The 27,884-nt window shown below is 43.3% G+C and overlaps 1 protein-coding gene and 1 long non-coding RNA gene across 10 annotated transcripts in view; one reads left to right on the top strand and one right to left on the bottom strand.

Moving 5' to 3' along the window:
* LOC112677653 (uncharacterized) overlaps positions 1–11,128 on the bottom strand; it is a 52,860-nt gene extending 41,732 nt beyond the window's left edge. The window contains exons 1-3 of the long non-coding RNA XR_007413217.1: positions 10,683–11,128; positions 10,433–10,538; positions 9,988–10,129 (exon numbers count right to left, since the gene is read on the bottom strand). This is a non-coding gene — a long non-coding RNA (uncharacterized LOC112677653). The remainder of the gene's footprint in view (positions 1–9,987; positions 10,130–10,432; positions 10,539–10,682) is intronic.
* Positions 1–27,884, top strand: part of FAM222B (family with sequence similarity 222 member B) — an 83,520-nt gene that overhangs the window by 51,208 nt on the left and 4,428 nt on the right. For 5 of the 9 annotated variants that reach the window (XM_035721544.2, XM_025476360.3, XM_025476365.3 and 2 more), the window contains exon 2: positions 20,321–20,442. In XM_035721544.2, coding sequence (XP_035577437.1) covers positions 20,361–20,442 — 82 coding nt within the window. In that variant the 5' untranslated portion in view covers positions 20,321–20,360. Of the gene's footprint in view, positions 1–5,851; positions 5,945–7,909; positions 7,930–17,698; positions 17,815–20,320; positions 20,443–27,884 lie in introns of those variants that run through there. The other 4 variants (XM_035721543.2, XM_025476361.3, XM_035721545.2 and 1 more) reach the window with 3 other exon arrangements.

The following is a 27,884-nucleotide window of genomic DNA, read 5'->3' as shown; positions in this document are numbered from 1 at the left end:
AGAAGCAGGCTCCATGCAGGGAGCCCGACGTGGGACTCGATCCCGGGTCTCTGGGATCACGCCCTGAGCTGAAGGTGGCACTAAACTGCTGAGCCACCCAGGCTGCCCCAGATTGATTTTTTTTTAAGATTTTATTTATTTATTTGTTTATTTACTTATTTACTTATTTATTTATTTATTTATTTATGAGAGAGAGGCAGAGACACAGGCAGAGGGAGAAGCAGGCTCCACGCAGGGAGACTGACGTGGGACTTGATCCCAGGTCCCCAGGATCACATCCCGGGCTGAAGGTAGCACTAAGCTGCTGAGCCACCGGGGCTGCCCTCCACAGATTGATTTACAATAGACATCTGATCAATGTTACTCTCCTCAAAACCTGTCCCTGTCTCCCCATGGCTTCAGGATAAAGTCTGACATTAGCTAATAATAGTTATAACTACTGGGATGCCTGGGTGGCTCAGTGGTTTAGCGCCTACCTTCGGCCCAGGGCGTGATCCCAGAGACCCTGGATTGAGTCCCACATCGGGTTCCCTGCATGAAGCCTGCTTCTCCCTGTGCCTTTGTCTCTGCCTCTCTCTCTCCCTCTGTCTCTCATAAATAAATTAATTAATTAAAAAATAGTTATAACTACTATTGAGCGTAGACACTGTACTCAGCACTTTATGAATATTATCTTATTGGGCAGCCCGGGTGGCTCAGTGGTTTAGCGCCGCGTTCAGCCCAGGGCCTGATCCTGGAGTCCCGGGATCGAGTCCCGCGTTGGGCTCCCTGCATGGAGCCTGTTTCTCCCTCTGCCTGTGTCTCTGCCCGCCGCCCCCCCCCCCGCCCCGTCTCATGAATAAATAAAAAGCTTTTTAAAAAAATGAATATTATCTTATTTAATCATCACTGTTTTTCTCTAAGATATGGAGCTACTTTTATGCTGATTTTTAATGGTAAGAATATTAAGCTGTGACTCCAACCCCAGCTTTTTTTCTTTTTTTTCTTTTTTAAGATTTTATTCATTTGGGATGCCTGGGTGACTCAGCGGTTGAGCGTCTGACTTTGGCTTAGGGCATGATCCCAGGTCCAGGGTCCTAGTCTCACATGAGGTTCCCTATGAGGGGCCTGCTTGTCCCTCTATGTCTCTGCCTCTCTCTGTGTGTCTCTCATGAATAAGTAAAATCTTTTTCTTTTTCTTTTTTTTTTTTTTAAGATTTTATTTATTCATGAGAGACAGAGAGAGAGAGGCAGAGACACAGGCTTCATGCAGAGAGCCTGATGTGGGACTTGATCCCAGGACTCCAGGATCACGCCCTGGGCCGAAGGTGGCGCTAAACTGCTGAGCCACCCGGGCTGCCCAATAAAATCTTTAAAGAAAAGATTTATTCATTTTATATATAAATTTTTTTTTTAATTTTTTCATTTTATATATAGAGAAAGAGACAGCATGAGTGGGAGGGGAAGAGGTAGGGAGGGAGAGGGAGGGAAAATCTCAAGCAGATTCCAAGCTGAGCTCGGAGCCCGATGCAGGGCTCGATCCCAGATCCTGAGACGATGACCTGAGCCAAAACAAAGAGTTGGCCATTTAATGGACTGTGCCACCCAGGCGCACCAACCCAGTTTTATTCTTTTTTTTTTTTTTTTTTTCCAGTTTTATTCTTAAAGTGCTGTTCTGTCCCTCTAGTATGAAATATAAGGCTCTTCATAATTTGGCATATCGGGCTCATCTCCAGGGTTTGTCACATACACCCAACACCCAACTCTTCATACCAGACCATTTGTGGTTTCCCAAACATGCATTTAGTTAATGCTAGTTTTCTCTGCCTAGAGTAGCTTACCCTTTGCAGTCTGGTAAATTCTTGCTTGGCTTTCAATGACCCATATTATTCCCCCTACTTTCTCATTGTTCCTTTGAAGTATTTGTTTTGTTATTTTTAAACTTTTTAAAAAATATTTTATTTATTTATTTGACAGAGTGAGCAAGCAAGCAGGGGAAGAGGTAGACAGGGAGAGAGAAGCAGGCTCCCCATTGAGCAGGGAGCCCGATGCAGAGCTCAATCCCAGGATCCCAGGGTTACGACCCGAGCCTAAGGCAGACGTTTAAGCAACTGAGCCACCCAGGCACCCCTTGTTTTGTTATTTTGGTTTTCAAACAACTTGATCCACTTTTTTTTCTTTTTGAAGTGTAATTGACTTACAGCATTGTGTTAGTTTAAGATGTACAACAGAATGATTTGATATTGTGTATACTGTGAAACATTCACCACAGTAATCACATTTCTCACCAGGGATGTCTGTCATATTTGTATTCCCAATACATAGTACTACCACCGTGCCTAGTGCATCGCAGTTGTTCAGGGAGTGAATAAATGATGTTCCTACTAAGTGTTCTCTTCAGGTTAAACTCTTTTATTCCCTTTTCTATACATATTATAGTTTCTTGATCCCTCTCTGTTTTTTTACATCTTGGCTGAGCTATTCCTAGGCTTTCCTCTGTTTCCATCAGAAAGTGTATTTTAATGACTGCAGGAAGTGAACTGCAACCTTCCAAAATAACTTTTAACAAAAAATGTACCAAATGAGCAGGTTGTCCAGCTGCTTCTTTGGGAAATGTTCTGATTGCATTAATTTCTAGCTACCTCCTTGCCAGAATAGAGCTCAAATAAAATAAGAAAAATAAACAGAGAAGGGGCACCTAACTGTTCAGTTGGTAGAGCATGAGACTCTTGATCTCCAGGTTGTGAATTCAAGCCCCACAGTGGGTGTAGAGATTACTTAAAAATAAAAAACATAGGGGGAATCTCTGGGTGGCTCAGCGGTTTGGCCCCTGCCTTCAGCCCGAGGCATAGTCCTGGGGTCTTGGGATCAGGTGCCGAATCGGGCTCCCTGTGTGGAGCCTGCTTCTCCCTCTGCCTGTGTCTCTGCCTCTCTCTCTCTGTCTCTCATGAATAAATAAAATCTTAAAAAAAAAAAAAAAAAAAAAAAAAAAAAAAAAAAAAAACAGAGGTAAGCATTTTGTGTACCTACTTTTCTCTTTTACTTTCTGTCACCTCAGCAGGGTCATCCCACTTTATAAGTTACTAAAGATCACAGTTTTCCCCTTCTGTAAAACAGAGTGGCTTCTTAAGACTCCACAGTACCCCTAGGGCAGTCTTAGTCCCTTGGGCTGAAGATACAACTGAAAAGCAGAATCTGGTACAAAATTCCAGGGGAAGAGGTGCAGCTCTTATCCAGAATTGAAGGCAAATGAGTCAGGCAACACAAATCTATCAGCTCCAAAACATCTATTCAGAAGTGATTTAATCTTTGCTGTTGAAGCAGATCAACAATGCCATTTGCCAGTCTAAAAAAATGAGGTTACCCAGGATTCTCTTATGAGAAGATAAATTATTAGTGTAATAGTAGCTCCTGGCCTTCCATAATGTCTCTTAGTGGGACGCCTGGGTGGCTCTGCGGTTGGGCTCCTGCCTTCAGCTCAGGTTGTGATCCTGGGATCTGGGAGCGAGTCCCACATTGGGCTCCCTGCGGGGAGCCTGCTTCTCCCTCTGCCTGTGTCTCTGCCTCTCTCAGTCTGTGTCTCTCATGAATAAATAAATAAATCTTTAAAAAAAAAAGTCTGTTCTTGGTAAGTACTACATGTTAGCATCACAGGGCACATCTAGTGCATAGTAGTAGAGTGTAGAGATAAGGCCAGAGTGCCTTACTTAGGGTGGTTAGGGAAAATTTAACAGTTCCCAGCAACTCTCAGCCTTAATGGACTTGGTTATGGTTAAAATTCATCTTTATCAAAGGAAACGCTAGTTAATGATTTTTCTCCTGGCTCAACATGCTGGGCATTAGCTGGAATTGCTGAGTGATTTGCAGTGGGGAAACCATGAGAGCAATTTCTTGTTTGTCCACAAATTATCATTAGCAGTTTCATTTGCAGATTGAAGAAGCAAGACAAGTGGGCTGTTTGCCAGTTGCAGCTTCCCTCCGATTAGGGCGTTAGTTCAATTATGTCCAATTAACTTTTATTGCAGATAGTGGTGATAATTACTTGCAAGTCAGTTTTTGGCTGCAGTTATCCCAAGGCTGAAATATGAACTTGATGGATTTTAATAACCAGAATGACACATTTTTACTCCCTTCCTCCACTGTAGTTATTTCTTTTTCCAGACCTCTTTTAGACAGGAGATCAAAGCAACGTAAAAATTCATCTCACAATTAAAACATATTGTCCTTCCTTTGAAGAGCTGTGTAGGATCATATTTTAGAAGAATCTATTAGGAGCAGCCTTAATGGCTTTTTATATTCTGAGATCATACCCTTGAGTTCATTGCTGCCCATCATAAGAGAATAGATTGAGATGTAACCAAATGTCATTCACAGCAGTATGTACTTATTGTAAGATTATAGTAATTGGCAAGGTGTAATTTAGTCTACTGCTTGCATATGAAATTCTCCTCAAAGTGCAAAAGTAAACTTTTGTTGGGGGCACTTTTGTAGATTTTTTTTAAAAGATTGTATTTATTTATTTCTCTGTCCAGTTTCCTTTACTGGGGTGAGGGCACCTAGAAGAGACCATCCACTCCCCAAACCCAGGGAAGATTTATTTATTTTAGAGAGAGCGAGATCGTGCGAGAGAGAGCAAGCATGTGCAAGCAGGGAGAGGGGCAGAGGGAAAGGGAAAGAGAGAATCTCAAGTAGATGTTGTGTTAGCATGGAGCTGAGGCAGGGCTTGATCCCACAACCCTAAGATCATAATCTGAGCTGAAATCAAGAGTCAGTCACTTAACCGGCTGAGCCACCCAGGTGCCCTTGTTTGGGGCACTTATTTATTTATTTGTGAGAGCGTGAGCATAAGCAAAGGGAGGGACAGAGGGACAAGGAGACTCCCCAGAGTGGTGAGCCCAGCATGGGGCTCCATCCCTGAGATCCTGACGTGAGCCAAAGTCAGATGCTTAACCCACTGAGCCACCCAGATGCCCCCTGTTTGGGGTACTTTTTGTTTGGAGTACTTTTAAAGTTTTCTTTCTTTCTTTTTTTTTTTTTTTTAATTCATTCATGAGAGACGGAGGGGAGGGGCAGAAAGAGGCAGAGACACAGGCAGAGGGAGAAGCAGGCTCCATGCAGGGAGCCCAATGCGGGACTCGATCCCTGGACTTCAGGATCACACCCTGGGCCAAAGGCAGGCGCCAAACCGCTTAGCCACCCAGGGATCCATCTCTTAGGTGTTATTTTATTTTTTTATTTTTTAAAGATTTTCTTTATTTATTCATGAGAGAGACACAGAGAGAGAGAGAGGCACAGACACAGGCAGAGGGAGAAGCAGGCTCCACGCAGGGAGCCTGACGTGGGACTTGATCCTGGGTCTCCAGGATCACACCCTGGGCCAAAGGCCGGCGCCAAACCGCTGAGCCACCCGGCTGCCCCGGTGTTATTTTAATAGAAAGTTGCATAATATCTTTGGAAACATCCTTGCTTAGGTGGAAAAAAAGTGATAGAAGGAATAGTTTGTCTTTCTCTGAAGATGACAAAGTCCCTTTGCTTTTTTTTTTTTAGACTTTCCCTTCAATATTATTTGATGGTAACCCTGAAAAGTAAATGGTCTTATAAGCAAAATCTTATCTCCTTAACATACAAAAAACTAAAGTCGACTCCAAGCTGGGACTGTTCCTAGATCTTCAGGTGACTTGCTGTTTCTTTTATTTCAGATGTCCTTGCTCACTCTGTCTTTTGTTGCTAGGCTCTCTTTCCAAGGGCTTATCAGTCTCCTTAGATACTTCATGGATGTGGCTGCATAAAAATTTTGTTGCGAATAAGTGGCCAACAAGTGTGGCAGTGCATTTTAAGAGCTAACTTTTCTTACTGTTTGTGTGAAATAAAGGCAAAAAGTTCATGGCTGCTTGGAGAAGGGGCATAATACAGCTGTTTCTCCTCCAAAGCCTCCCTGATCACACTAAAAAGGAAAGAAGAAAGGGTGAGTGATAAATATCTTCCTTTTACAACTTCAAAGCTCTTCATTGATTGTTACCGAAAACCTTTCTGCTTTAGAATAACCAAGACTGCCTACCAGCTGCTATTGGTGTGAAAGTGGAGAAGCTAGTTACAGTGGGTACTTCTCAGGAAATCTGGAGATAAAGTTCATGAAGTCATTTGGAACTTTTTGTGTAGTGGGAGGAAAGAGTGTCAAAACTGTTAAACTCTGGGGATGCCTGGGTGGCTCAGTGGTTGGGCATCTGCCTTTGGCTCAGGTCTTCATAACCAGGGTCCTGGGATTGAGTCCTGAGTTGGACTCCCTGCTGAGCAGAGCACCTGCTTTTCCCTCTCCTGCTTGCCACTCTCCCTGCTTGGGTTTTCTGTCTCTGTCAAATAAAGTCTTAAAACAAAAAACATGAACTTGATGGAAATGCTAGTGGATGTCAGGCCTGAAAAAGGAGGGTTATTAATAGGGTCCCTTTAGGGGAGACGTTTCTTTTCTTTTCTTTTTTTTTTTAAAGATTTTATTTATTTATTATGAGAGACACAGAGAGAAGGCAGAGACAGGCAGAGGGAGAAGAAGGCTCCTCGCAGGGAGCCCAAGGTGGGACTCAATCCCAGAACTCTGGGATCACGCCCTGAGCCGAAGGCAGACACTCAACTGCTGAGCCACCTAAGCATCTCATAGGATAGACGTTTCTTTTGGAACCTTTCCAAAACCTTTAGGGTAACAGGGTTGCATTGAATGCCACACAATGGAAGCATTGCCAGAACAGAGTGGAGGTTGGGAGAGACTTTGAAGTATAGGTACTGGGGAAAATATTCAGGTAAGTGTTGAAAAGAAATCGAAAGTTGATGAGGCAGAAAAATATAGGAAATCTATTCCAGATGGCAAGAACCCCAAATGTCAGCCCTCACCGATGTAGAGGTAAGTCACTTTCATGAAGATGAAATGATAATGGTTACCAACAGATCATCCTCTCCAACTCTTCTTTATGATCTCCAGCACTTACCCCCTTTCCAGACCTCAACAGTGGTGCCTTTTTTGTTAATTAAAAAAAATTTTTTTTAAGATTTTATTTATTTTTTCATGAGAGAGACAGAGAGAGGGGAGAGGCAGAGACATAGGCAGAGGGAGAAACAGGCTCCATGCAGGGAGCCCAGTGTGGGACTCGATCCCAGAACTCCGGGACCACGCCCTCAGCCAAAGACAGATGCTCAACTGCTGAGCCACTCAGGCGTCCCTGTTAATTTTTAAATTTTGTTGTTTTTTTGGAAGTGAAAGCAGAGTTTATTGAAGATGTAGAGAGAGCAGATACAGACAGAATGTCTGAGATACTCAAGAAGGAAAAAAGGAGCATGAGTCTCCTTTTTTTGTGTATTTTTTGTTTTGTTTTTAAAATAAAATGTCAGGGATCCCTGGTGGCTCAGCGGTTCAGCACCTGCCTTTGGCCCAAGGCGTGATCCTGGAGTCCTGGGATCAAGTCCCATGTCGGGCTTCCGGCATGGAGCCTGCTTCTCCCTCTGCCTCTCTCTCTCTCTCTCTCTCTCTGTCTATCATGAATAAATAAATAAAATCTTAAAAAAAAAATAAAATGCCTGGAAACAATCTCAGAATTACAGAAAAGTTGCAAATATAGTACCTTGAATCATTTGACCTGATTGCTTCATCATCTTAGAATACTTTAGTGTTTATCTTCTACAAACAAGAATAATTTCCAGCATTACCACAATACAACGATCAAAATCAGGAAGTTAACGTTGATGCATTGCTGTCATATAATTCTCAGACCCCTCTCAGATGTTGCTATTTGTACCAGTAGTGCCCTTTGCAGTAAGGGTATACAGTTCAGAATCACACATTGGAGTTTATTTTAAGTGGATTTTTGTTGTTTGTTTATTTAAGCCAGCTCTACCCCCAGCATGAGGCGTGAACTCACAACCCTGGGATCTGGAGTCATGTGCTCTACCAGCTGAACCAGTCAGGTGCCCCACACATTGCATTTATTTGTTATGGTATATTGTATTCTTGATCTCCTTCAATCTGGAACAGTTCTTCAGGCCTTTGACTTTCATGACGTTAATGCTACTGACAGTTATTTTCTAGAAAGCCCCTCAATTTACGATTGTCTGATGGTTTTTCATGTTTAATTTAGATTATATGTCTTCGGCAAGAATATTACAAGAGTGATGCTGTGTTCTTTGTTGCATAATTTTTATGAAGTGCAGAATTTTTGTGTGTCCTATTTCTGGTGCAATGTTCAATCACTTTTTTTGTTTTTAAGATTTTATTTGTGAGAGACACAGAGAGAGAGAGGCAGAGACATAGGCAGAGGGAGAAGCAGGCTCTCTGAGGGGGGAGCCCGATGTGGGACCTGAGCCGAAGGCAGTTGCTCAGCCACTGAGCAACCCAGGCATCCCTGTGAAAATTTTTTTACTCAATTTTTTTAAAAAGCTGGTCACAATGCAGATTAGAAAATAGTTGTCTAAAAAAAAAAAAAAAAAAAAAAGTAGTTGTCTAGTGGAATGAGCCACAAGTCTAGGAATTAAGACAGAGAATTTAATCTGTCTCTCCTATCCCTCTTCCTCTTTATAAAAATATTTTATTTTATTTTATTTTTTAAAAATATGAATATTTTAAAAATGTTTATGCAGCCCCTGGATGCCTGGGTGGCACAGTCCATTGAGTGCCCAACTCTTGGTTTCAGGTCATGATCTCAGGGTTGTGGGATCCAGTCCTGCGTCAGGCTCCATGCTCAGGGCAGAGTCTGCTTAAGATTCTCTCTCCCTCTGCCCCTCCCACTTTTCTCTCTTTCTCTCTCAAATAAATAAAATCTTAAGGGGAAAAAAACACTGTTCATGCAAAAAAAAAAAAAAAAAAAAAAGAAAGAAAGAAAAGAAAAAAACCTGTTCGTGCTTATTTCCAGAAAGAGTGTATCTATCAAGGGCACCTAGATGGCTCAGATGTTTGAGTGTGTGCTTTCCGCTCAAGTCATGATCTCTGGGTCCTGGGATTAAGCCCCTTGTCCGGCTTTTGGCTCAGCGGGGAATCTACTGCTCTTTCTCCCTCTGCCTCTCCTGCTTGTGTTCTCTGTATCTCTGCCTCAAATGAATAAATAAAATCTTAAAAGAAAAAAAAGTATACATTTAAACATCTCACTTTAGTAATTCTTCAGTATATCCTTGACTCTCTACGTTTTAGATTTTTTCAATCATGTTTGTCATTTTTTAAGCAAAAAAATAAAATCTCATTCCACTTAATTTACATTTTTTATTTTATTTTATATATTTTTAAGATTTTATTTATTTATTCATGAGAGGCGCAGAGAGAGACACAGGCAGAGGCTCTATGCAGGGAGCTTGATACGGGACTTGATCCCGGGTCTCCAGGATCACGCCCTGGACTGAAGGCAGGCGCTAAACTACTGAGTCACCCAGACTGCCCAATTTACATTTTTTAAAAAAGATTTTATTTATTCGAGAGAGACAGAGACCTAGGCAGAGGGAGAGGCAGGCTCCCTCTGGGGAGCCTGATGTGGGACTCTATCCCAGGATCCTGGGATCACGCCCTGAGCCAAAGGCAGATGCTCAATCACTGAGCCACCCAGGTGCTCCAATTTATATTTCTTTAAATATTAGATAGTTATATTATTTCTTCACATATTTAGTAGTTGCTTATATTTTTCCATACAACTTTGGAGGGAGCCATGTCTTCATTCCCCTTACATGAATTCAGATGTTGCTGTAGATCCTATCCCTTTTACTGCTTCCATTCATAACTTCAACACTTGTTCAAAATTTTGCTTAAGATACTCTTTGCAGTTTTGATACCCTCTTACGCAGTGTAAATCAGTGTTAATTCTTACATAACACAAATACTGATTTATAAATGCCACTTGAAATGTCTAAATGCAGCAGTGAACTTTGATGGGGTACATTAGACCCAGGAAAGAGACACCTCTGTACCAGGGTCAGGAAACAGGCACACATGGTCCAAACGTTCTCCCTCAGCTTGTTTCAGAATAACACCTTGTAGTTATTTACCTAGTGTCTGCCTTTAAGCCTCTTCAATTTCTGTCATCCTTCAGACTTCAAAGTCAGACTTTAGACTGGGTTCAAGGGCCGCTCTCTGGTGAGGTGATTCTGAGACAATGGAGTCACTAGAGAAATCAGGCCTCTGTTGTACCTAGTACAGTTGAGGGGAGGAGAAAGGGCATGAATAAGCAGCTTGTTTAGCTGTTCTCTAAATACATGCTTGCCAAAATTTCTTGACAGCCTGGTAAATTCTTAAAATTCTTTTTCTGTGTTGGAGCTGTAGGCTGTATAAGTTTACATAAGCTAACTGGGGAACTGCCATTTCTTTTTTTATCAGAATGAATAATACCTGTCTTGGTCTGACTTGTTTTGCACTCAAGGCCTATTAAAGGTCTTTCTAGATATCCTAAGACTTAAAATTGTACCCAACTTTGATATCTTTTTGACAGATTACCTTTTAAAAAAATAGTTTGGGTCTGTTGCTTCAGGTTCCCCATCTGGGTGTGAGATCAGTACTTCTCTGTCACTGGGCAGCTTTTCGCGGATTCAAGGACTCAAGGCTTTGAAGATTAAAAATTGCCACAAATTGTAACATATTTGAAGTGTATTTCATCTGAATAATAATTAGAAACTGTTTTGATACAGAACAAGTTTCTACAGAAGATTATAGGGATCCCTGGGTGGCGCAGTGGTTTGGCGCCTACCTTTGGCCCAGGGCGCGATCCTGGAGACCCGGGATCGAGTCCCACGTCGGGCTCCCGGTGCATGGAGCCTGCTTCTCCCTCTGCCTATGTCTCTGCCTCTCTCTCTCTCTCTCTCTGTGTGACTATCATAAATAAATTAAAAAAAAAAAAAGATTATAAAAGGAGGGGGTGCTTGGGTGGCTCAGGTCATGATCCCAGGACTCTGGGATTAAGTCCTGCAACAGGCTCCCTTCTTGGCAGGGAGCCTGCCTCTCCTTCTCCCTCTGCCTGCTGCTCCCCCTGCTTATGCTCTCTCTCTCAAATAAGTAAAATCTTGGGGCACCTGGGTGGCTCAAATCACTTAAGTGTCTGCCTTCTGCCCGGGTCATGATCCTAGGGTCCTGGGATGAAGCCTTGCATAGGGCTCCCTGCTGAGCAGGGAGCCTGCTTCTCCCCCTACTTGTGTTCTCCCTCTCTCTCTCTCTGTGAAATAAATAAGTAAAATATTTTTTAAAATAAGTTAAATCTTGGGATCCCTGGGTGGCGCAGTGGTTTGGCGCCTGCCTTTGGCCCAGGGCGCGATCCTGGAGACCCGGGATCGAATCCCACATCGGGCTCCCAGTGCATGGAGCCTGCTTCTCCCTCTGCCTATGCCTCTGCCTCTCTCTCTCTCTCTCTCTCTCTGTGACTATCATAAATAAATGAAAAAAAAAATTAAAAAAAAATAAAATAAAATAAAAAAAATAAAATAAGTTAAATCTTAAAAAAAAAGAAAACTATAACAGGTAAAAATTCAATATTTGTGTCTTCATCTCAAGGAAGTGGTTTCTTTTGGTTTTTTGTTCTCCTTGTCTTGCTGGGCACAGTCCCAGGTACTTGTGAGTAAAATTCTATCCTGTCTGACAACACTGTCTATGATTATGAATGTAGTTAAATGCAAAGGCCAGTCTTTCTGAGGTGGTTCATCTTAAGTTATAGTGATCCAGTCCTGATGGGCCTTTGGAAATTCAAGCTCTGTTACATACCATGATGAAAAATTCCAAGTTCTGATTTAGCTGCCTACAACGGACACAGCCTGCATTTTCACACTTTTAGGAACACTGATTTCTACTTAAAGGAGATTAAAGTACAGAAATCAAACGATACTTTTCAATACAATGTAAATAGAGAGCAGTATTTGGGACTTTTTTTTTTAATTTTTTATTTATTTATGATAGTCATCACACAGAGAGAGAGAGAGAGGCAGAGACACAGGCAGAAGGAGAAGCAGGCTCCATGCACCGGGAGCCCGATGTGGGACTCGATCCCGGGTCTCCAGGATCGCGCCCTAGGCCAAAGGCAGGTGCCAAACCACTGCGCCACCCAGGGATCCCTATTTGGGACTTTTTAAAAAAAGATTTTATTTATGTCAGAGAGGGAATGAAAGTACAAGGTGGGGGAGAGAGGGGCAGAGGGAGAAGCAGACTCCTCACTGATCAGGAAGCCCAATGCCAGACATGATCCCAGGACCCCGGGGATCATGACCTGAGCCAAAGGCAGATGCTTAACTGACTGAGCCATTTGGGCACCCTGGGGCTTTTTTTTTTTTTAAGTTAATTAATTATTTTTCTGGTGGTTGACATCTTTATTGCTTTGGAGATGGGGGGCAGGTGCTCAAGAGTCCTTGGTGTGGCAAGCTGCTTCCTCTTCACCATCACAGGCATCTGGCTGCACAGGATGGCAGCGGCTCTGTGAACGGCAGCCATGTGCAGATCTGGACAGCACTTGTTCTTGCAGACCATGTGTCTGATGCTGCTGAGGGTGGCATTCCTGTTAGTGGTGGTCTGCTCATAGGAGGTAGAGGGTTTTCATTGCCTGAATCTCGGCTTCAGGGCAGCCTGGGTGGCTCAGCAGTTTAGCACCGCCTTCAGCCCAGGGCCTGATCCTGGAGACCCGGGATCAAGTCCCACGTCAGGCTCCCTGTATGGAACCTGCTTCTCCCTCTGCCTATGTATCTCTCTCTCTCTCTCTCTCGGTCTCTCATGAACAAATAAATAAAATCTTTAAAAAAAAAAAAAAAAAAAGAATCTCGGCTTCATGAACACTACCACAAACCTTTGCTGTTGCCCACCAGCTCCACACCAATTGGCCTGTTGTAGTGGAAGAGGTCGTGAGCCTTCAGGTTATTGGATTTGTTGCTATGTGTCTGCTTGTTCCTTTTGATCAGGAAGCTGGAGTAGTTGTACAAGACCATTCATTGCAGGTGGGTGGATATGGTGGCAGCTCCTCTCACTATGGCAGCGAGAGATGGAAAGAGCTGCCCAGGCATTTTTTATCTCTTCTGTCCTCTCGCAGAATGAAGGTACCTGCCCCACGCACATGCACAGGCACTTGTTGGCACTTGTATTATCCATATGTCTCAAGGATGTAAATTCACATAATTTCCAGACCCTGAGATTAAAATATATGCTATTTTCTTCAGGAATGTGAGTCAGTGGTATTTATTCAGTATCTGTTATGGGATAATCTTGTTCCTGATTCTGGAACTTAGAAGGATAAAATAAAAGACAGCCTCTGGTCTAGGGAAGCTCACTCACAAGTTGAAAGGTTAGAATGTCCAGGAAGAATACTCTACCAGTACCAGAATAACACCTTCAAGAGAAAGCACTGGGTCATAGAGGAGTTAAATAATTACAGGATCCAGGAAAGAGCATCCTTGCTGAAGAAGAGAGCACCTTTAGGGATTTAGGGTGGGGTGGGACCCGGAAAAGAAGAGGACCTGTTGTCATAGATTTTAAAGGGCAGTTAGTAGAGGAGTAATGTTTTCAAACCCCTAAGTAGGGATGGATTGCAGTATGGGTGGTTCTGGGCTTTCAAAATTGTAAGCCCTTGGGCACCTGGCTGGCTTAGTCCATGGAGCATGTGACTCTTGATCTTGGGTCCTGAGATTGAGCCTCACGTTGGTAAGTAAGAGATTACTTAAAAAAAAAAAAAAAATGTAGGGGTGCCTGGGTGGCTCAGTTGGTTAAGCATCTATCTGCCTTCAGCTCAGGTCATGATCCCAGGGTCCTGGGATTGAGCCCCATGTTGGGCTCCTTGCTCAGCCCCTGGCCTCTGCTCACCAAGGGAGTCTGTTTCTCCCTCTCCCTCTACCCTTCCTCCTGCACACACTTTCTCTCTCTCTCTCTCAAATAGATAAATCTTAAAAAAAAAAAAAAGTAAGCCCAGAGTGAACATTTGTTCTCTCTGCTTCCCTAGAGTTGTGAGGTCACAATTCCAAGTGAATTTTAGCACCCCTGTGGGTTAAAGATAGAAAAGAAAGATGCCTTTGAGCAATGACTGAACTTTATTCGGGTTGAGTAATTAGTGAAAAGTTCAATTTAATTGGAAGTTGATGGTTAAACCTGGACTGACAAAATTACCTGTTGAATAGATTATTTTATCGTAACAGACAATAGAGATGACTGATTTTTCAGAGTCTGATTTGATAAACATGTAATTTTTGCTGTCTTTCCCCCTGTATTTTCCCCAGAGCAGTATTTTGGTGTTTCTCTTAGGTTTTATTTATTTTATTTTATTTTATTTTATTTTATTTTATTTTTTTAAGGTTTTATTTATTCATGAGCAATGCACAGAGAGAGAGAGGCAGAGACACAGGCAGAGGGAGAAGCAGGCTCCATGCAGGGAGCCCGACGTAGGACTTGATCCCGGGTCTCCAGGATCAGGCCCTGGGCTGCAGGTGGCACCAAACCGCTGTGCCACCAGGGCTGCCCGTTCTCTTAGGTTTTAGCCAAATTTCTTGGACACCCCCTGCCCCAGAGTTAAGAAACAGAGCAGTAAGATAAAACTTTTTTCCTCCTTATCAAAAAGTAGTCTTTTAAAATAAGCCTAATTTAATTCACAGATGAGAAGGCTTTATTCAGAGATGCTGAGGACTCTTAAATTAATTCAGTTTCATGGTATTAATCATATTCTCTTACGATGCATGTCCACAGGATTATCACTGTTGAATGTATTTTATAAAATGAAGTCAAATAAGGAGCATAAGGTTTTCTTTCTTTACCTGTGGTCACAGAGATGGCAGTGGTGTCAATTTCAGTTTTTAATTAAAGACCACAAATGACAAATTAAAAATTTTTAACCACAGCATGAATCAGAAACTTGGCCAGTCAACCTTTTTTTTTTTTTTTTTTTTTTGAGGAGATATTTTTGAAGGTAGAGGTTGCAGGCAGGGAAGGGAAAGCAAGAGAGGGAATTGGCAAAGAAATGTAGTGGGAGGCAGTGGATTGTGGGTGGTGAAACTGGGCTGGAAGTGATGGCTCTAGACTTACTTCACCTTACCCCAGAACCCTGAGTAAAAATAAATCTTTTTTTTTTTTTTTTAAGATTTAATTTATTTATTCATGAGAGAGACAGAGAGAAAGAGAAAAGCAGAGACATAGGCAGAGGAAGAAGCAGGCTCCCTATGGGGAGCACGATGCAGGACTCCATCCCAGGACCCTGCAACCACACCCTGAGCTGAAGGCAGATGGTCAACCATTGAGCCACTCAAGTGTAATAAATCTCTATCACTTGATTTTCTCTCTACCTTTCAGTGATCTTAAGCATAAGCAGGGACAGTCAGCACAAACACAACTGGGGTTTTCTTACAGTCACAGAGCTAGTCCTTTATCAGATGCGCCCAGGAAAGCAGAATGTGACAGCACAACACTATATAACCTCTGGGAGTCTTCTGACAGGGATTGGGGAGAGGGACATGGAGGGGAACAGATGGAAGTACTTTTGAATTTTCCCAGTGGGCACAAGGGTTTTGTTTCTTAATTAGAGGTAGTCTGAAGTGCTTGCACTGGTGCTGATACCCTAGTAGAGTTTGAACACCTTCGTTCTGAATTTACTGTGATATAGTCCCCCTGCTTAGGGAGTAGACCAGCTGGCAGCAGGAAAGCTGGCTGAGAGCTCACTTGGCCTGAGCTCTAGATTACTACTTGATTCTGTTTTGAAGTCAGGACTTGAATTTTGATGTCCCTTTAGAAGGTAATGCTAGTGTTGATTTCTGGATCTACTTGTGCTTCTGGAAGTATCAACTGTAAAATTATATATATGGAATTTGCTTTTTAGAAAAACCCAGGTGGTAATCAAAATGTGTGGGTGGTTTGAAGTTGTTGTTTTAAGATTTATTTCCTTATTTTTAGAGAGGGAAATATTGGGATCCCTAGGTGGCGCAGCGGTTTGGCGCCTGCCTTCGGCCTAGGGCGCGATCCTGGAGACCCGGGATCGAATCCCACATCGGGCTCCCGGTGCATGGAGCCTGCTTCTCCTTCTGCCTGTGTCTCTGCCTCTCTCTCTCTCTCTCTGTGACTATCATAAATAAATAAAAATTAAAAAAAAAAAAAAAGAGAGGGAAATATTGTGTAAGTGGATGGAGGGCCAGAGGGAGAGAGAGAGTCCTTTAAGCAGACTCCCCGCTAAGTGTGGAGCCTGACCCAGGGCTCCATCCCAGGATCCTGAGATCATGACCTGGGCCGAAATTAAGAGTTGGATGCTTAACCCAACCAGGCACCCCTGGTTTGAGGTTTTTATTTTATTTTTTTAAAGATTTTATATATTCATGAGAGACACAGAGAGAGAGAGGCAGAGACACAAGGCAGAGGGAGAAGCAGGCTCCCCGCAGGGAGCCTGTGGTCAGAGTTGCTCCCAGAACTCCAGGATCACACCCTGGGGCGAAGGCGGGTGCTAAATCACTGAGCCACCCAGGGATTCCCTGGTTTGAGGTTTTTAAATAAAAGGCCTATGCTCAGTTACCAGGCCTCCAGAGGAGTTCTTTATTCTGCCCAGTTACTTCCTTCCTGTTTCATTACAAACCTTGCCATATTCCCTGCCTTTCCTGACCTTGCAGAATCTGATTCTTTTTTTTTTTTTTTTTTTTTTTTAAGATTTTATTTATTCATGAGAGACACAGAGAGAGAGAGAGGCAGAAACATGGGCAGAAGGAGAAGCAGGCTCCAAGCAGGAAACCTAACGTGGGAATCCATCCCGGGTCTCCAGGATCACACCCTGGACTGAATGCGACACTAAACTGCTGAACCCCCCAGGCTGCCCCAGAATCTGATTCTTTTTTTTTTTTTTTTTTAGATTTTTTTATTTATGACAGACAGAGAGAGAGGCAGAGACACAGGCAGAGGGAGAAGCAGGCTCCATGCAGGGAGCCCAACGTGGGACTCAATCCAAAGTCTCCAGAATCACGCCCTGGGCTGAAGGCAGCGCCAAACCACTGGGCCACCGGGGCTGCCCCCAGAATCTGATTCCTTTTTTTTTTTTCCTTCAGAATCTGATTCTCAACTTCAGTTGAGACTGTTCGAGGGGCTTGAAGTCTTCCTTAAGTACAGAGGACAGTTTTTTGGAAAGGAAGGCAGAGATAGATCCTAAACTCTTAAAGAAAGGGTCACAAATTGGAGGCTGTACTCTTAATAGTAGCCTAGATGATGAGTTTTCTAAACTTTCTGGGTGGTTCTTGTTGGGGACATCATCACGGAGGGCACCAAGCTCTGGTATCTTTCTTCCTCAATCACCCTCTCCTGCCTAAACTAAAAATTGACTTTCCGGAGTCTGTTGTTGTTGTTGTTGTAAACTCTACACCCAATATGGGGCCTGAACTCACAGCCCCAAGATAAAGAGCTGCATGCTTTACTGACTAAGCCAGCCAGGCACCCCGACTTTCTGCAGTCTTACAGAATTCACCTATTATTCTTGCTCCTTTGTTTGCTATTAATAAATCCATTACTGTGTCTGCCACAGTTTAGCTGTTTTAATTGTCTCATCTTCTTCCGATTGAAATCCACAGTTGTGATTTGAGGGGTGGTATGTTATGGTCAAATATGTTATAGGATCCACAGCCCCCCACACTCATCTCCTCCTGGTTGTAGGCAGCAAGATTTAATAGATACACCGGAGATTGCAGTGATCATGCATAGATTGGTTTCTTCCAAAAAGTACAGGGAAAGAGTATATCTGGAAGACAGCTTAGGGAATGTGTTCTCTGAACCTCTCTATCTTTACAGCATCGCTGCTGTCCAGATGAAGTACAAGGCATGGAGGTGAAGTGTGGTTGGCTCTTCGGAGGAGCTATAAGGAGACCACTGTGGCTGGAAGTAGAATCAGCAGGAGGGGCAGAAAGGTTGGAAATAGTAGTAACAGGTCATGGTAGGCCTTGTGGACCTGTTAGGATTTTTGTATTGTATTCAAAGTGAAATGGGGAATCATTGGAGATTTTTGAGTTGATATGATTTCTAATTTAAAAAGTAAATTACTCTGGCTGCTGTGTAGGGAGTAGACTGGTGATAACAAGAGTGGAACAGAGAAACCATTTAGAAGACTATTGTAGTAATCCAGGCTAGAGATGATGATATGACAAGTGAAATTATTACCCATCTCCAAGCAGGGTTGGGAGACCTAATTAAGAAAACCTCACCGATGCCCCTCATGTAGTCCTTTTAACAACATTAGGCTCCAGTATCCAATAATTCCCTTCTGTTCCTGGGATTTTGCCCTCTCCTATATTAGGAGCGTAGGGAGAGGTTATTAAATAAAGAACAGCTTTCACAGGGGAAGGGATTGTAAGCAGTACCTCACTCACTTGACCCCAACAGAAGCCTTTTTATTTCTTGAGGCACTGCAGTTGGTGCGCTGGGTACATTCTGTTATCCCACCCACCGGAGACCTGAAAAAGCAGAATCTATGCCCAAACTTTTGGGCAGCTCTGTTCTCACTGAGGCATTCAATCTTCAGTTCTTTCTGCATTTGCTATCTTAGACACAGTTTGAGCAGCTTCTTTTACAAACTGTCTTTTCAGCTACCTGGCCTTGCAAGCTGGAGCTCTTTGATACTCATCAGGACAAGGTAGTTTCACATACAGAGGGCCCTCAAAGAGAAAGAAAGAGGATTTGTGGTCTTTGTTTATACTTGAGCTCTTTTCCCACTCCTCTTTTGTTGGGATTAGAGCCTTAACATGCCACCTTGAAAAAAAAAAAAAAAAAACATGCCACCTTGATTTCTGGGTTTTGCAATAAAGGAAAGGAATTCATGTATTTTATAGTGCATTATACTTGTTTGAGAAAAGCTTGGTCCTTGGTACACAGGAAACTCACATTGCTTGCTCTTCCCTACAGAAGGCCACATCAGATCTGCTTTCTTGGGCAATTCTTGTTGGTAGACATCACTGAGGAAACCAGGCCATCTTGACATAATGTCAGGATTACCTACCTACGGAGGGCTGCTGGTAGCCTTCTACCTCCTTGATTTATTCTGGGAACAATGCTTTTTTTTTTTTTTTTCTTTTCTTTTTTCTAGGGTCTAGGGGGTCTAATTGTGTGATAGGCAATAGGAAAGGTAAATCCCAGAAACTTAGAAATGGAATTTGATTTAACAGTAGTTAATTGCGTCTCCTAGGATGCTTTGCTCCTTCTTCCTTCTAAAAGTGAGCTCAGATTACTGCCATCACAAGTTGGACTTTGGGTGCCTTTGCCGCTCATACACTGTACTGCTTTTGGAAATGTCTGACTGCCCCTGCCCCAACCAGGTCTGTAAATAGACTGAGCCAGGTCCTGTGAAGGCCGGCTCTCCTCAAGAACCCTGTTCTATTTTCAGGGAAAAATAATTTTTCCCTTCACCTCAGCTAGAATCTGCCCTAGCCTTTCTGCTCCTGCCTTAGCTGGGGCACAGATGAGAGCTAGTATGCCATGTATCTGGCAACCCTGTGGCCCTGCCCAAAAGCAGTATGGAGAGGCCATCTATAGGAAATGCACATGCTAAAAGTGTATCCACCGCTTGTGAGCATAAAAGATAAGTACCTTATTTTCCAGTTACTTGTGTGGATAGGTATTTCCAGTTTTTATTTTCTCTCCACCCATGCATCTGTGCTGACTGTAACACCATTTTATTTTATTTTAATTTAATTTAATTTTATTTTATTTTATTTATTTTTTTAATTTTTTTATTTATCTATGATAGTCATACAGAGAGAGAGAGAGAGAGAGAGAGAGGCAGAGACACAGGCAGAGGGAGAAGCAGGCTCCATGCACTGGGAGCCCGACGTGGGATTCGATCCCGGGTCTCCAGGATCGCGCCCTGGGCCAAAGGCAGGCGCCAAACCGCTGCGCCACCCAGGGATCCCTATTTTATTTTATTTTATTTTATTTTATTTTATTTTATTTTATTTTATTTTATTTTATTTTATTTTATTTTATTTTATTTTATTATTTTATTTTATTTTATTTTATTTTATTTTATTTTATTATTTTTTATTTATTTTTTTAATGATTTTATTTATTCACTGATGAGAGACACACAGAGAGAGAGACACAGGCAGAGGGAGAAGCAGGCTCCATGGAGGGAGCCCGACGTGGGACTCGATCCCGGGTCTCCAGGATCAGGCCCTGGGCTGAAGGCAGCGCTAAACCGCTGAGCCACCCAGGCTGCCCTGAAACACCATTTTGGCCATAGTAATAGTTGGGAGCAAATTGGTGCTACAGATAAAGACATAGGTGTATTTTCAGCCAACATGCTGCTAATTAAATTGTTTGTCTATTTAAACTTGGCCACTGCTGCTCATATCTGATGTCCCTGGTATCTTCCTTGAGTGAATTGCCTTGTATTCCATAACCTTGTTTTCTTATTCATTGCAGTGTGAGTGACTGCCCCATGTTGTGTTGATGCCAGTCTGCCATGCTAGCCTGTCTACCAGGGCCAGGTGACCTGTCCTTTCAGCTTCTTTCTCACACGCAGATGAACACTGGACTTCAGAAATGTAAGTAATCTGGATCCCAGGGACGGATGTGATCTTTATTTTGTCCCTACATTTGGGTGTAATACGGAGGCACATCAGGGGCATGTTGACTCTGAACTTTGGTACCTCTAAGCTATTCTTCAGCAAAGACAGCAAGAAAGCAGCTGCCAGACTTATCAGCAGTGTGGACACTTTGCTGATCAGAGAGATCTTCTTAAAATACTAGAATTCCTCAGGGTGTATCATTTTAATTATAATTGTGCTGATAGCTGTATGTTGAGCAACAAAACTATAAGGAGTTTTACAGGATATGTATGTCACCCTTCAAAAAGATGTTTTGGTGGGGATCCATGGGTGGCTTAGTGGTTTAGTGCCTGCCTTCAGCGCAGGGCATGATCCTGGAGTCCTGGGATCAAGTTGCGCATCAGGCTCCCTGCATGAATCCTGCTTTTCCCTCTGCCTGTGTCTCTGCCTGTCTCTTTCTCTCTGTGTGTCTCTTATGAATAAATAAATAAGACTTTAAAAAAAAAAAAAAAAGATGTTTCAGCTTGAACCCCCATGAGGGATTGAATGAAAACTCACACTCTTGATTACTTACTGTATCTCTGAAACAACCTATTTACCCTTTTCTGTTGTTTTGGACACTCTGAGCATTCTCTACCATGGAAATAGTTCTCTTTGGCTCTTCTCTCTGCCAAACCAGTGACCTCAGTTCACAAGTAAAGAAGCTCTAACCTCTGGAAGTGATAGGGAGCTACCTTTCTCGGGCTCTCTGGGTATATTCCTGCTAATAAACTTGCCTACAAGATTGAACTTTTGAAAACTATTAGATTTCTCCCCCCCCCCTTTTTTTAATAGTAAACTCTACGCCCAACATGGGGCTTGGACTCATGACCCTGAGATCAAGAGTTGCATGCTCTACTGACTGAGCCAGCCAGAAGCCCCAGATTCTTATCTTAAATTGGCTGGAATTGGGGCTTTATACCTCATGTTTTCCCAGATTCCTGGCTTCTATCCCTGCACTACAAGGATGTGCAAGGAAAAGATTCTATTCCTAGTTCATTACCATGTACAGTTTCTTTAAGTATAAAAATGGCCCTCAATTTGGGATAGACCTTTCAGAGCAAAGGGGGAAGTCACTGAGGCATCTAGGCTTTACCCTTTAATAGAAAAGGTGCCTTAGCACCTTACCCAAATCCTTTATGACAGAAGCTGGTAAACTTCTTCCATAAAAGGCCAGATAGCAAATATTTTAGGCTTTGTGGGCCAGATGGCCCCTCTTGCGTCTACTCAGAGCTGCTGTTATAGGGCAAAGGCAGCTATAGACTACATGTAAACAAACGAGTATGGCTGTGTTCTGATAAAACTTTTTACAAAAATACAGCAGCTGTATTTTGGCCCATAGGCTGTAGTTTGCTGACCCCTGTTATGTCCTGCTATGTGAGATCATCTTCAGAAGTTAAAAATTAAAAAAAAAAAAAAAAAAAGAAGTTAAAAATTGTCTAGCCTCTTGACTTCCTTTCTTTGAAGGAGAGTAAGACTCGGAGCCTGGCTAGTTCTGGAATTTAGCCAATGAATCCAACTCAATGTCAGAGCTGAAAGCAACAGTCTTCCTTGTGTAGCTGCTTCACCCAATAGGCAAGCTATGCTATGCTGTACCAGCTTTTTCTCCAGTCTTTCTCTTAATAAATGATGATTGGGTAATAAAATTTTTTGTTTTGTTTTGTTTTGTTTTTTTGGGTAATAAAGTTGTACGTGCTCTCTGGCCACTGAAATCTGAATGCTAACTGCATTTTGACTGGTTCTGGGGTTCCAGGGATATAACTAGAGAAGGGAGTATACTTAAAGCATGACAGAAAAGCCCATTGACTTTCTTCTAAGTTTCTTTTTTTTTTTTTTTTTAATTTTTTTTTATTATTATTTATGATAGTCACAGAGAGAAAGAGAGAGGCAGAGACATAGGCAGAGGGAGAAGCAGGCTCCATGCACCGAGAGCCTGATGTGGGATTCGATCCCGGGTCTCCAGGATCGCGTCCTGGGCCAAAGGCAGACGCTTAACCGCTGCGCCACCCAGGGATCCCTTCTTCTAAGTTTCTTAATGTACTCAAACAGCTTTACCCAGGGATGGGATATCATGGGTAACCCATTTGGAAGGAAGAGCAAATTGGCAGCTTTATCTTTGGTGCTGATTTTGGATCTCCACTCCCTTTCTCCCCAAAGCAGTCTCAAAGTAGCCTCTGCCAACCACTGTCTTCAAATTTTATTCAAGAATTGAGATAACCTTCTTCCTTGGATTCAGGGATAGTGTAATGGAATCCCTTTGTCTCATTTAGTTTCTATCCTTAAATATACCGAAGCCTTTGCAGAGAAGAAAACTTGATGGTACTTTAAGCCTACTTGCTCTCTTCTCACCTCTCCCAAAATGTTTAAGAAAAAAAATTCTGCCATGTCACTTATTATTATTAGCATAAAACATTCAGGATGAGGTGGAGCTTAAACTCTCTCCTTTGGGAACCAGCACCAAGGCCCTGCTCAGAGCCGAGACCTCTCAGCTACAGAGAGCTTTAAACCAGTTTTTGGACTCTGCTCTTCAGCCTTTCTCTGCCCCTCATCCTCAGGAGGGTCTTATGAGTTGTTAGAAACAGAACTTGGTGTCTGGTAGGGTGGGGATGGGGTACAGATGTTTATAGATTATTGTGCTTTGTATTGTAAGAGTTCAAGGCAAGAGAGATGGATCAGGGGTCAAGAGATAGGATGTGTGGCATCTTGGCCCGCACTCTAAGTCACCTGGTTAATTGCTTTCTCCAGGCCTAACCCACCACAGGTACAGAATCATAGGATCGATCCCTTCTGACCCTAGCATTTCTCATCTCCTCTTCTTTTCTTTGTGTGTAGGAGGATGTAATGCATTTCCCATCCTAGATGTGTCATTTGCTGTGGGGCAGTCTGGATTAAGGAACATCTTGGCTTTGGTGGGTCCTGCACTTGCTAGGGGACCATAGTTGGGGTTAGGTGGATGCCCTCCTAGAGCTTTTCTAGATTGTATATTCCATGATGTCACTTGCTTTGAGAGTTCTCAGCAGTTTTGGAACTTTACTTGGGAAAACTTCCACTGACCTATCTTTTCCCAATTCCCTAGAAAATTGTTTTTTTGAATATTTTTTTTCTGCATTTACCCCAAGCCTCTACTCCTACTTCTCCAGCTCACCATCAGGTATATTGTAGTGGCTCAATAAATATTGCTAGGTGAGTGGCTGAAATGATCAAACGTCGTTGGTCCTCAAATCATCCTTTAAAAAAATTTTTTTTTTTTTTTAAAGATTTTATTCATTTATTTGAGACAGAGCACAGAGGGGAGTGTGAGAGGGAGAAGCAGACTCCCCACTGAGCAGAGAGCCTCATGAGAGGCTTGATCCCAGGACCCTGAGATCAGGACCCAAGGCAAAGGCAGATGCTTAACCAACTGAGCCACCCAGGCACGTCCTCAAATCATCTCTGAGACAAAGGTCAAAATTACCCAGGTTTGCTATTACTTTCTATGCCTATCTGCCCCCTGGTGGAAGGGCCTGGAAATGGTGAATTAGCCCTCTGGATAAACCCATAGAAATTTCAGAAATACTAGCTAATAATTGTTGATTGCTTATTGTGTGCCAGGCACTATTTTAAGTATATTTATCTATGTTCTCATTCATTCCTCAATGATCCCATATGAGAAACTCTTATCTTTCTTTTGAATGTCACATTACTGTTCAGTGACTAGGCTAGAACTTACTCTTGGGTCAGACTCCAAAGCTGGTGTTTGAAACACTGCCTGTGCCTCTCCACCTATTGATAGTTTCCTGCTGCATATGATACTTGTGTCTTCTGACCTTCAAAATAGAAAGATAAACAGGGAGGCCCCTGTGAGGAAGATGGGATTCAGGGAGATTCTCCCCCTCACACCCCTACCCCGCTGCTGCTTCCTGTAGTCCCTGCAATAGATAACACTGCTTTCTGCTACATTTAACTCCCAGACTCAAATCCAGGGGGATTTCTTGGTCAGGTTACTTTTCCCTGTGTGTAGACTCCACCAAACCTGCTATCCTTGAATAATAACTTCTGATAGTTAAGGTTCCTGTTTACAGAGCTTTTCCTATTCAGTGAATCTCTTGATCTTAGTAATTCTGTGAGGTAGAGGGCTCAATTGGTTAAGTATTTGACTCTTGGTTTCAGCTCAGGTCATGATCTCAGGGTCGTGAGATCCAGCCCTGCCTCCCACTCCTGCTTGGAATTCCCTTTCCCTCTGCCCCTCCTGTCCGTGCATTCTCTCTCTCTCTCTCTCTCTCTCTCTCTCTCTCTCTCTCTCTCTCTCTCACACACACACACACACACACACACACAAATAAAATAAAGGGGTGTCTGGGTGGCTCAGTGGTTGGGTGGCTCAGTTGTTGGGCGTTTGCCTTCTGCTCAAGGCGTGATCCCAGGATCTGGGATCGAATCCCACATCGGGCTCCCTGCGTGGAGCCTGCTTCTCCCTCTGCATCTGCCTCTGCCTCTCTGTGTGTGTTTCTCATTAATAAGTAAATAAAATATTAATAAAATAAATACGTAAAATCTTTTTTAAAAATTCTGTGAGGTACAACAAGCAGGTATCATCCCTATGTATATGAAGAATGACTGAGACCCTCAATAGTAGGTAATAAAGCTAGTATTTGAATCTGGATCTCTCTAACTTTGTTCTAGCCATAGATGCCCTAATCTCTCTCTCTTTTTTTTTTTTTTTAAGATTTTATTTATTTACTTGAAAGAGAGTGCACAGATGCATACATGAGCTAGGGAGGGGCAGAGGGAGAGGGAATCTCAAGCTGACTCCGTGCTAAGTGTGGAGCCTTACTACCTCTCAGTCTTACTACCCTGAGATCATGACCTGAGCCGAAATGAAGAGTCAGTTGCTTAAATGACTTGAGCTACCTAAGCGCCCCCACAGATTCCCTATTCTGTACACTGCCTTATGTCCTGATCAGTGATATCTTTGGTACCAGGTATTTAAATAAGCTGGTTATGGGGGAACCTGGCTGAATCAGTCTGTAGAGCATATGACTCTTGATCTCAGGGTTGTGAGTTTGAGCCACATGTTGGGCATATAGCTTACTTTAAAAAATAATAAAAATAAATAAGTTGCTTACAAAGCTGTGGTATCTGTGTTAGCTGTATACTTAAGGGAAGATGTTATAGAAGAAAGCTTCCAGGGTGCCTGTGTGGGAGTAAGATAAAGTGTAAAGAAAGCTTGGGTTTTTTTTTTTGTTTTTTTTTTAAGGGCTGGGCTTATGTCTTGTACGTGAGGTGGGTGGTACTGGATTCCAAGAATGTAGTCTCTTTTTTGTCCAATATACTCATCTCATCCTTGAGATTCTTAAACATACTATAGCCTATATCCACCCTTCCTAGCCTTACTTCCTTGTGATTCTGATTCCTTTATTTGACTGCTCTAACCACCACTGTCAACATCTGCAGAAGCAGGACAAAAAGAACTAATTGGTGTAAGTGTCCCATTCCATACTCCTGAATCAAGCCAAGCTACCTTCCAGTGGGGGCGGTGGGGACACCCTGAGACTTGGTACTGACTTGGAACAAAGGATTCTGTTGGTCAGCAGGCCACTGTACCACCCTGTCTTACCTGGCCTGCAAGGAGAGAAGCCCACCAACACTGAGGAAGGCCCAGGGGCAGGCCTGTATTACCTGTCTGAACTAAAATCCAGCGGCTTTGGACTGCCATGACTCAGCTGAGCCCAAGGTGTCTGGGCAGAATAGAACTTATACTGACGGCACTTGCTGAGTCCACTACATGTCTGCTCTGGTTAAGGCGCTGTGCTAGGAGTGTCACGTGATTTTGGCCGGTCAGACACCTAACGTACAGTGGCTGATGTGGGCAGCTTCTAATGGAATGCTGCTGCCTTGGACTATTAGTGATCCCAGATTTTTTGGTATTTTCTTATCTAGGAGAATGTAGTGAGGGTCAGAAACTGGCCCCACTCTATGGAGACTGATGCCCATTGAGGGTCAGTGGCTTATAAGAAGCAGCAGAACACAGACTCTTCTCTCAGGGCTTTGATTCTGCTCACCAGCTACTGCTACCTAATGGATAGAAGGTTTCTGGGCGTCTTTTGCCTCCCTCTCCCTTCCTGGCCTCAACTGTCACTGTCACATTCATCCTTTTAAGACCTTCTTCAAATTGGTCATCTTACAAACATTTCATTTATGGACAGAGCATCTGTTCTGTATGCAGTGAATAAAGCAGACCTCAAACACGTGGGAGTGCCCTACTGCACTGAGGTATTGTGCCCCTGAAAGCCCAACTCTTTCCTGTACTCTTTTGCTTAGTTCTGCCTTGGTGAGCATGGGACCAAATCTCTCTGTGCCTTGTGGAGTTGATTTCTCTTTTCATGCCTCTGAAAGCAGCATTTTCTAAGCAGTTGCTGCCAGGCTAACCAGCCACGCCACTCAATGAAGGCAACTGTGCCCTCTTCCTTCTTGCACACTCCTTGAGCCCCTTCCCTTTCATTTGATGCCCAGTGATGTGACTGAATGGGATCTTCTTGGGCCAAGGCAGCTGAGGCCACCAGCTGAGTATTCGGTCAGCTTAGTCATGCTGTGTCCTGGCTGCCTTCTGCAAGGGGGAGAAATAGGGCGGGAGTTAGCTACTTGAGCCTAGGCTCCCGGCCAGGCCCTTTCCTTCTGCTGGGGCAGTCTGTGGACTTGATCAGCAAACTTTTACTAAGCTCCCTCTGTGTATACTTAAGAGACCCCTACCTCAGAAAGGGAGAAGAGAGCTGAGACCTTTTGCAGGAGCCTGGCATCCTTAAAGAGCTCTTGTTCTCAGAGCCTTTTCCTTTTTGACTAGAAGTCTGACATCCGCCCGAGCCCCCTGATGGGTGGCCACTGGAGATGGGAACAGAGAGACTGTTAACATTAATGAGGCACATTGAGTGGGTATTTCCGCAGTCTCCAAAGGAAGGCAGGTTTTTCCTCTTTCATTTTGGAAAGTGACAGCTGACAAGGGCCAAATACAGACTATTTTTGGCTCTCAGAACTTTAAGATTCTCTGAATCCTTTCTTCTCAGCTCCCTCCCTGCTGCCCTGTCATTATTGTCACCCCCACACACACACAAGGAAATAAAGCCTTTTGATCTTCACCCAATCAGGCAAAGAGTAAGCTGTAAACAAAAGTGAACTTGCGACATAAGGCTTAGGGAAGGGATGTTGGCAGCTTATTCCTCTGCTCCTGAGAAAGAAGCATCCTGTTTGCTGTGCCAGGATGCCCACCCAGTGGGTATGGTGCCCTAGCTGCCAGGGCACAAGGGAAAGCTGCTTCCTCCCTGGCTGCCACAGGCTGAAGAGGTGCCACTCTGGGTGCCCTCTTTAGCTCGATGTCATGGGGAAGGGACTGAGTTGAGTGGCCACAGAGGGCCCTGACAAGCAGC

Source organism: Canis lupus, chromosome 9 (genome assembly GCF_003254725.2).
Source record: "Canis lupus dingo isolate Sandy chromosome 9, ASM325472v2, whole genome shotgun sequence".
Lineage (NCBI taxonomy): Eukaryota > Metazoa > Chordata > Mammalia > Carnivora > Canidae > Canis > Canis lupus.
This window is presented reverse-complemented; position numbering and strand designations above follow the sequence as displayed.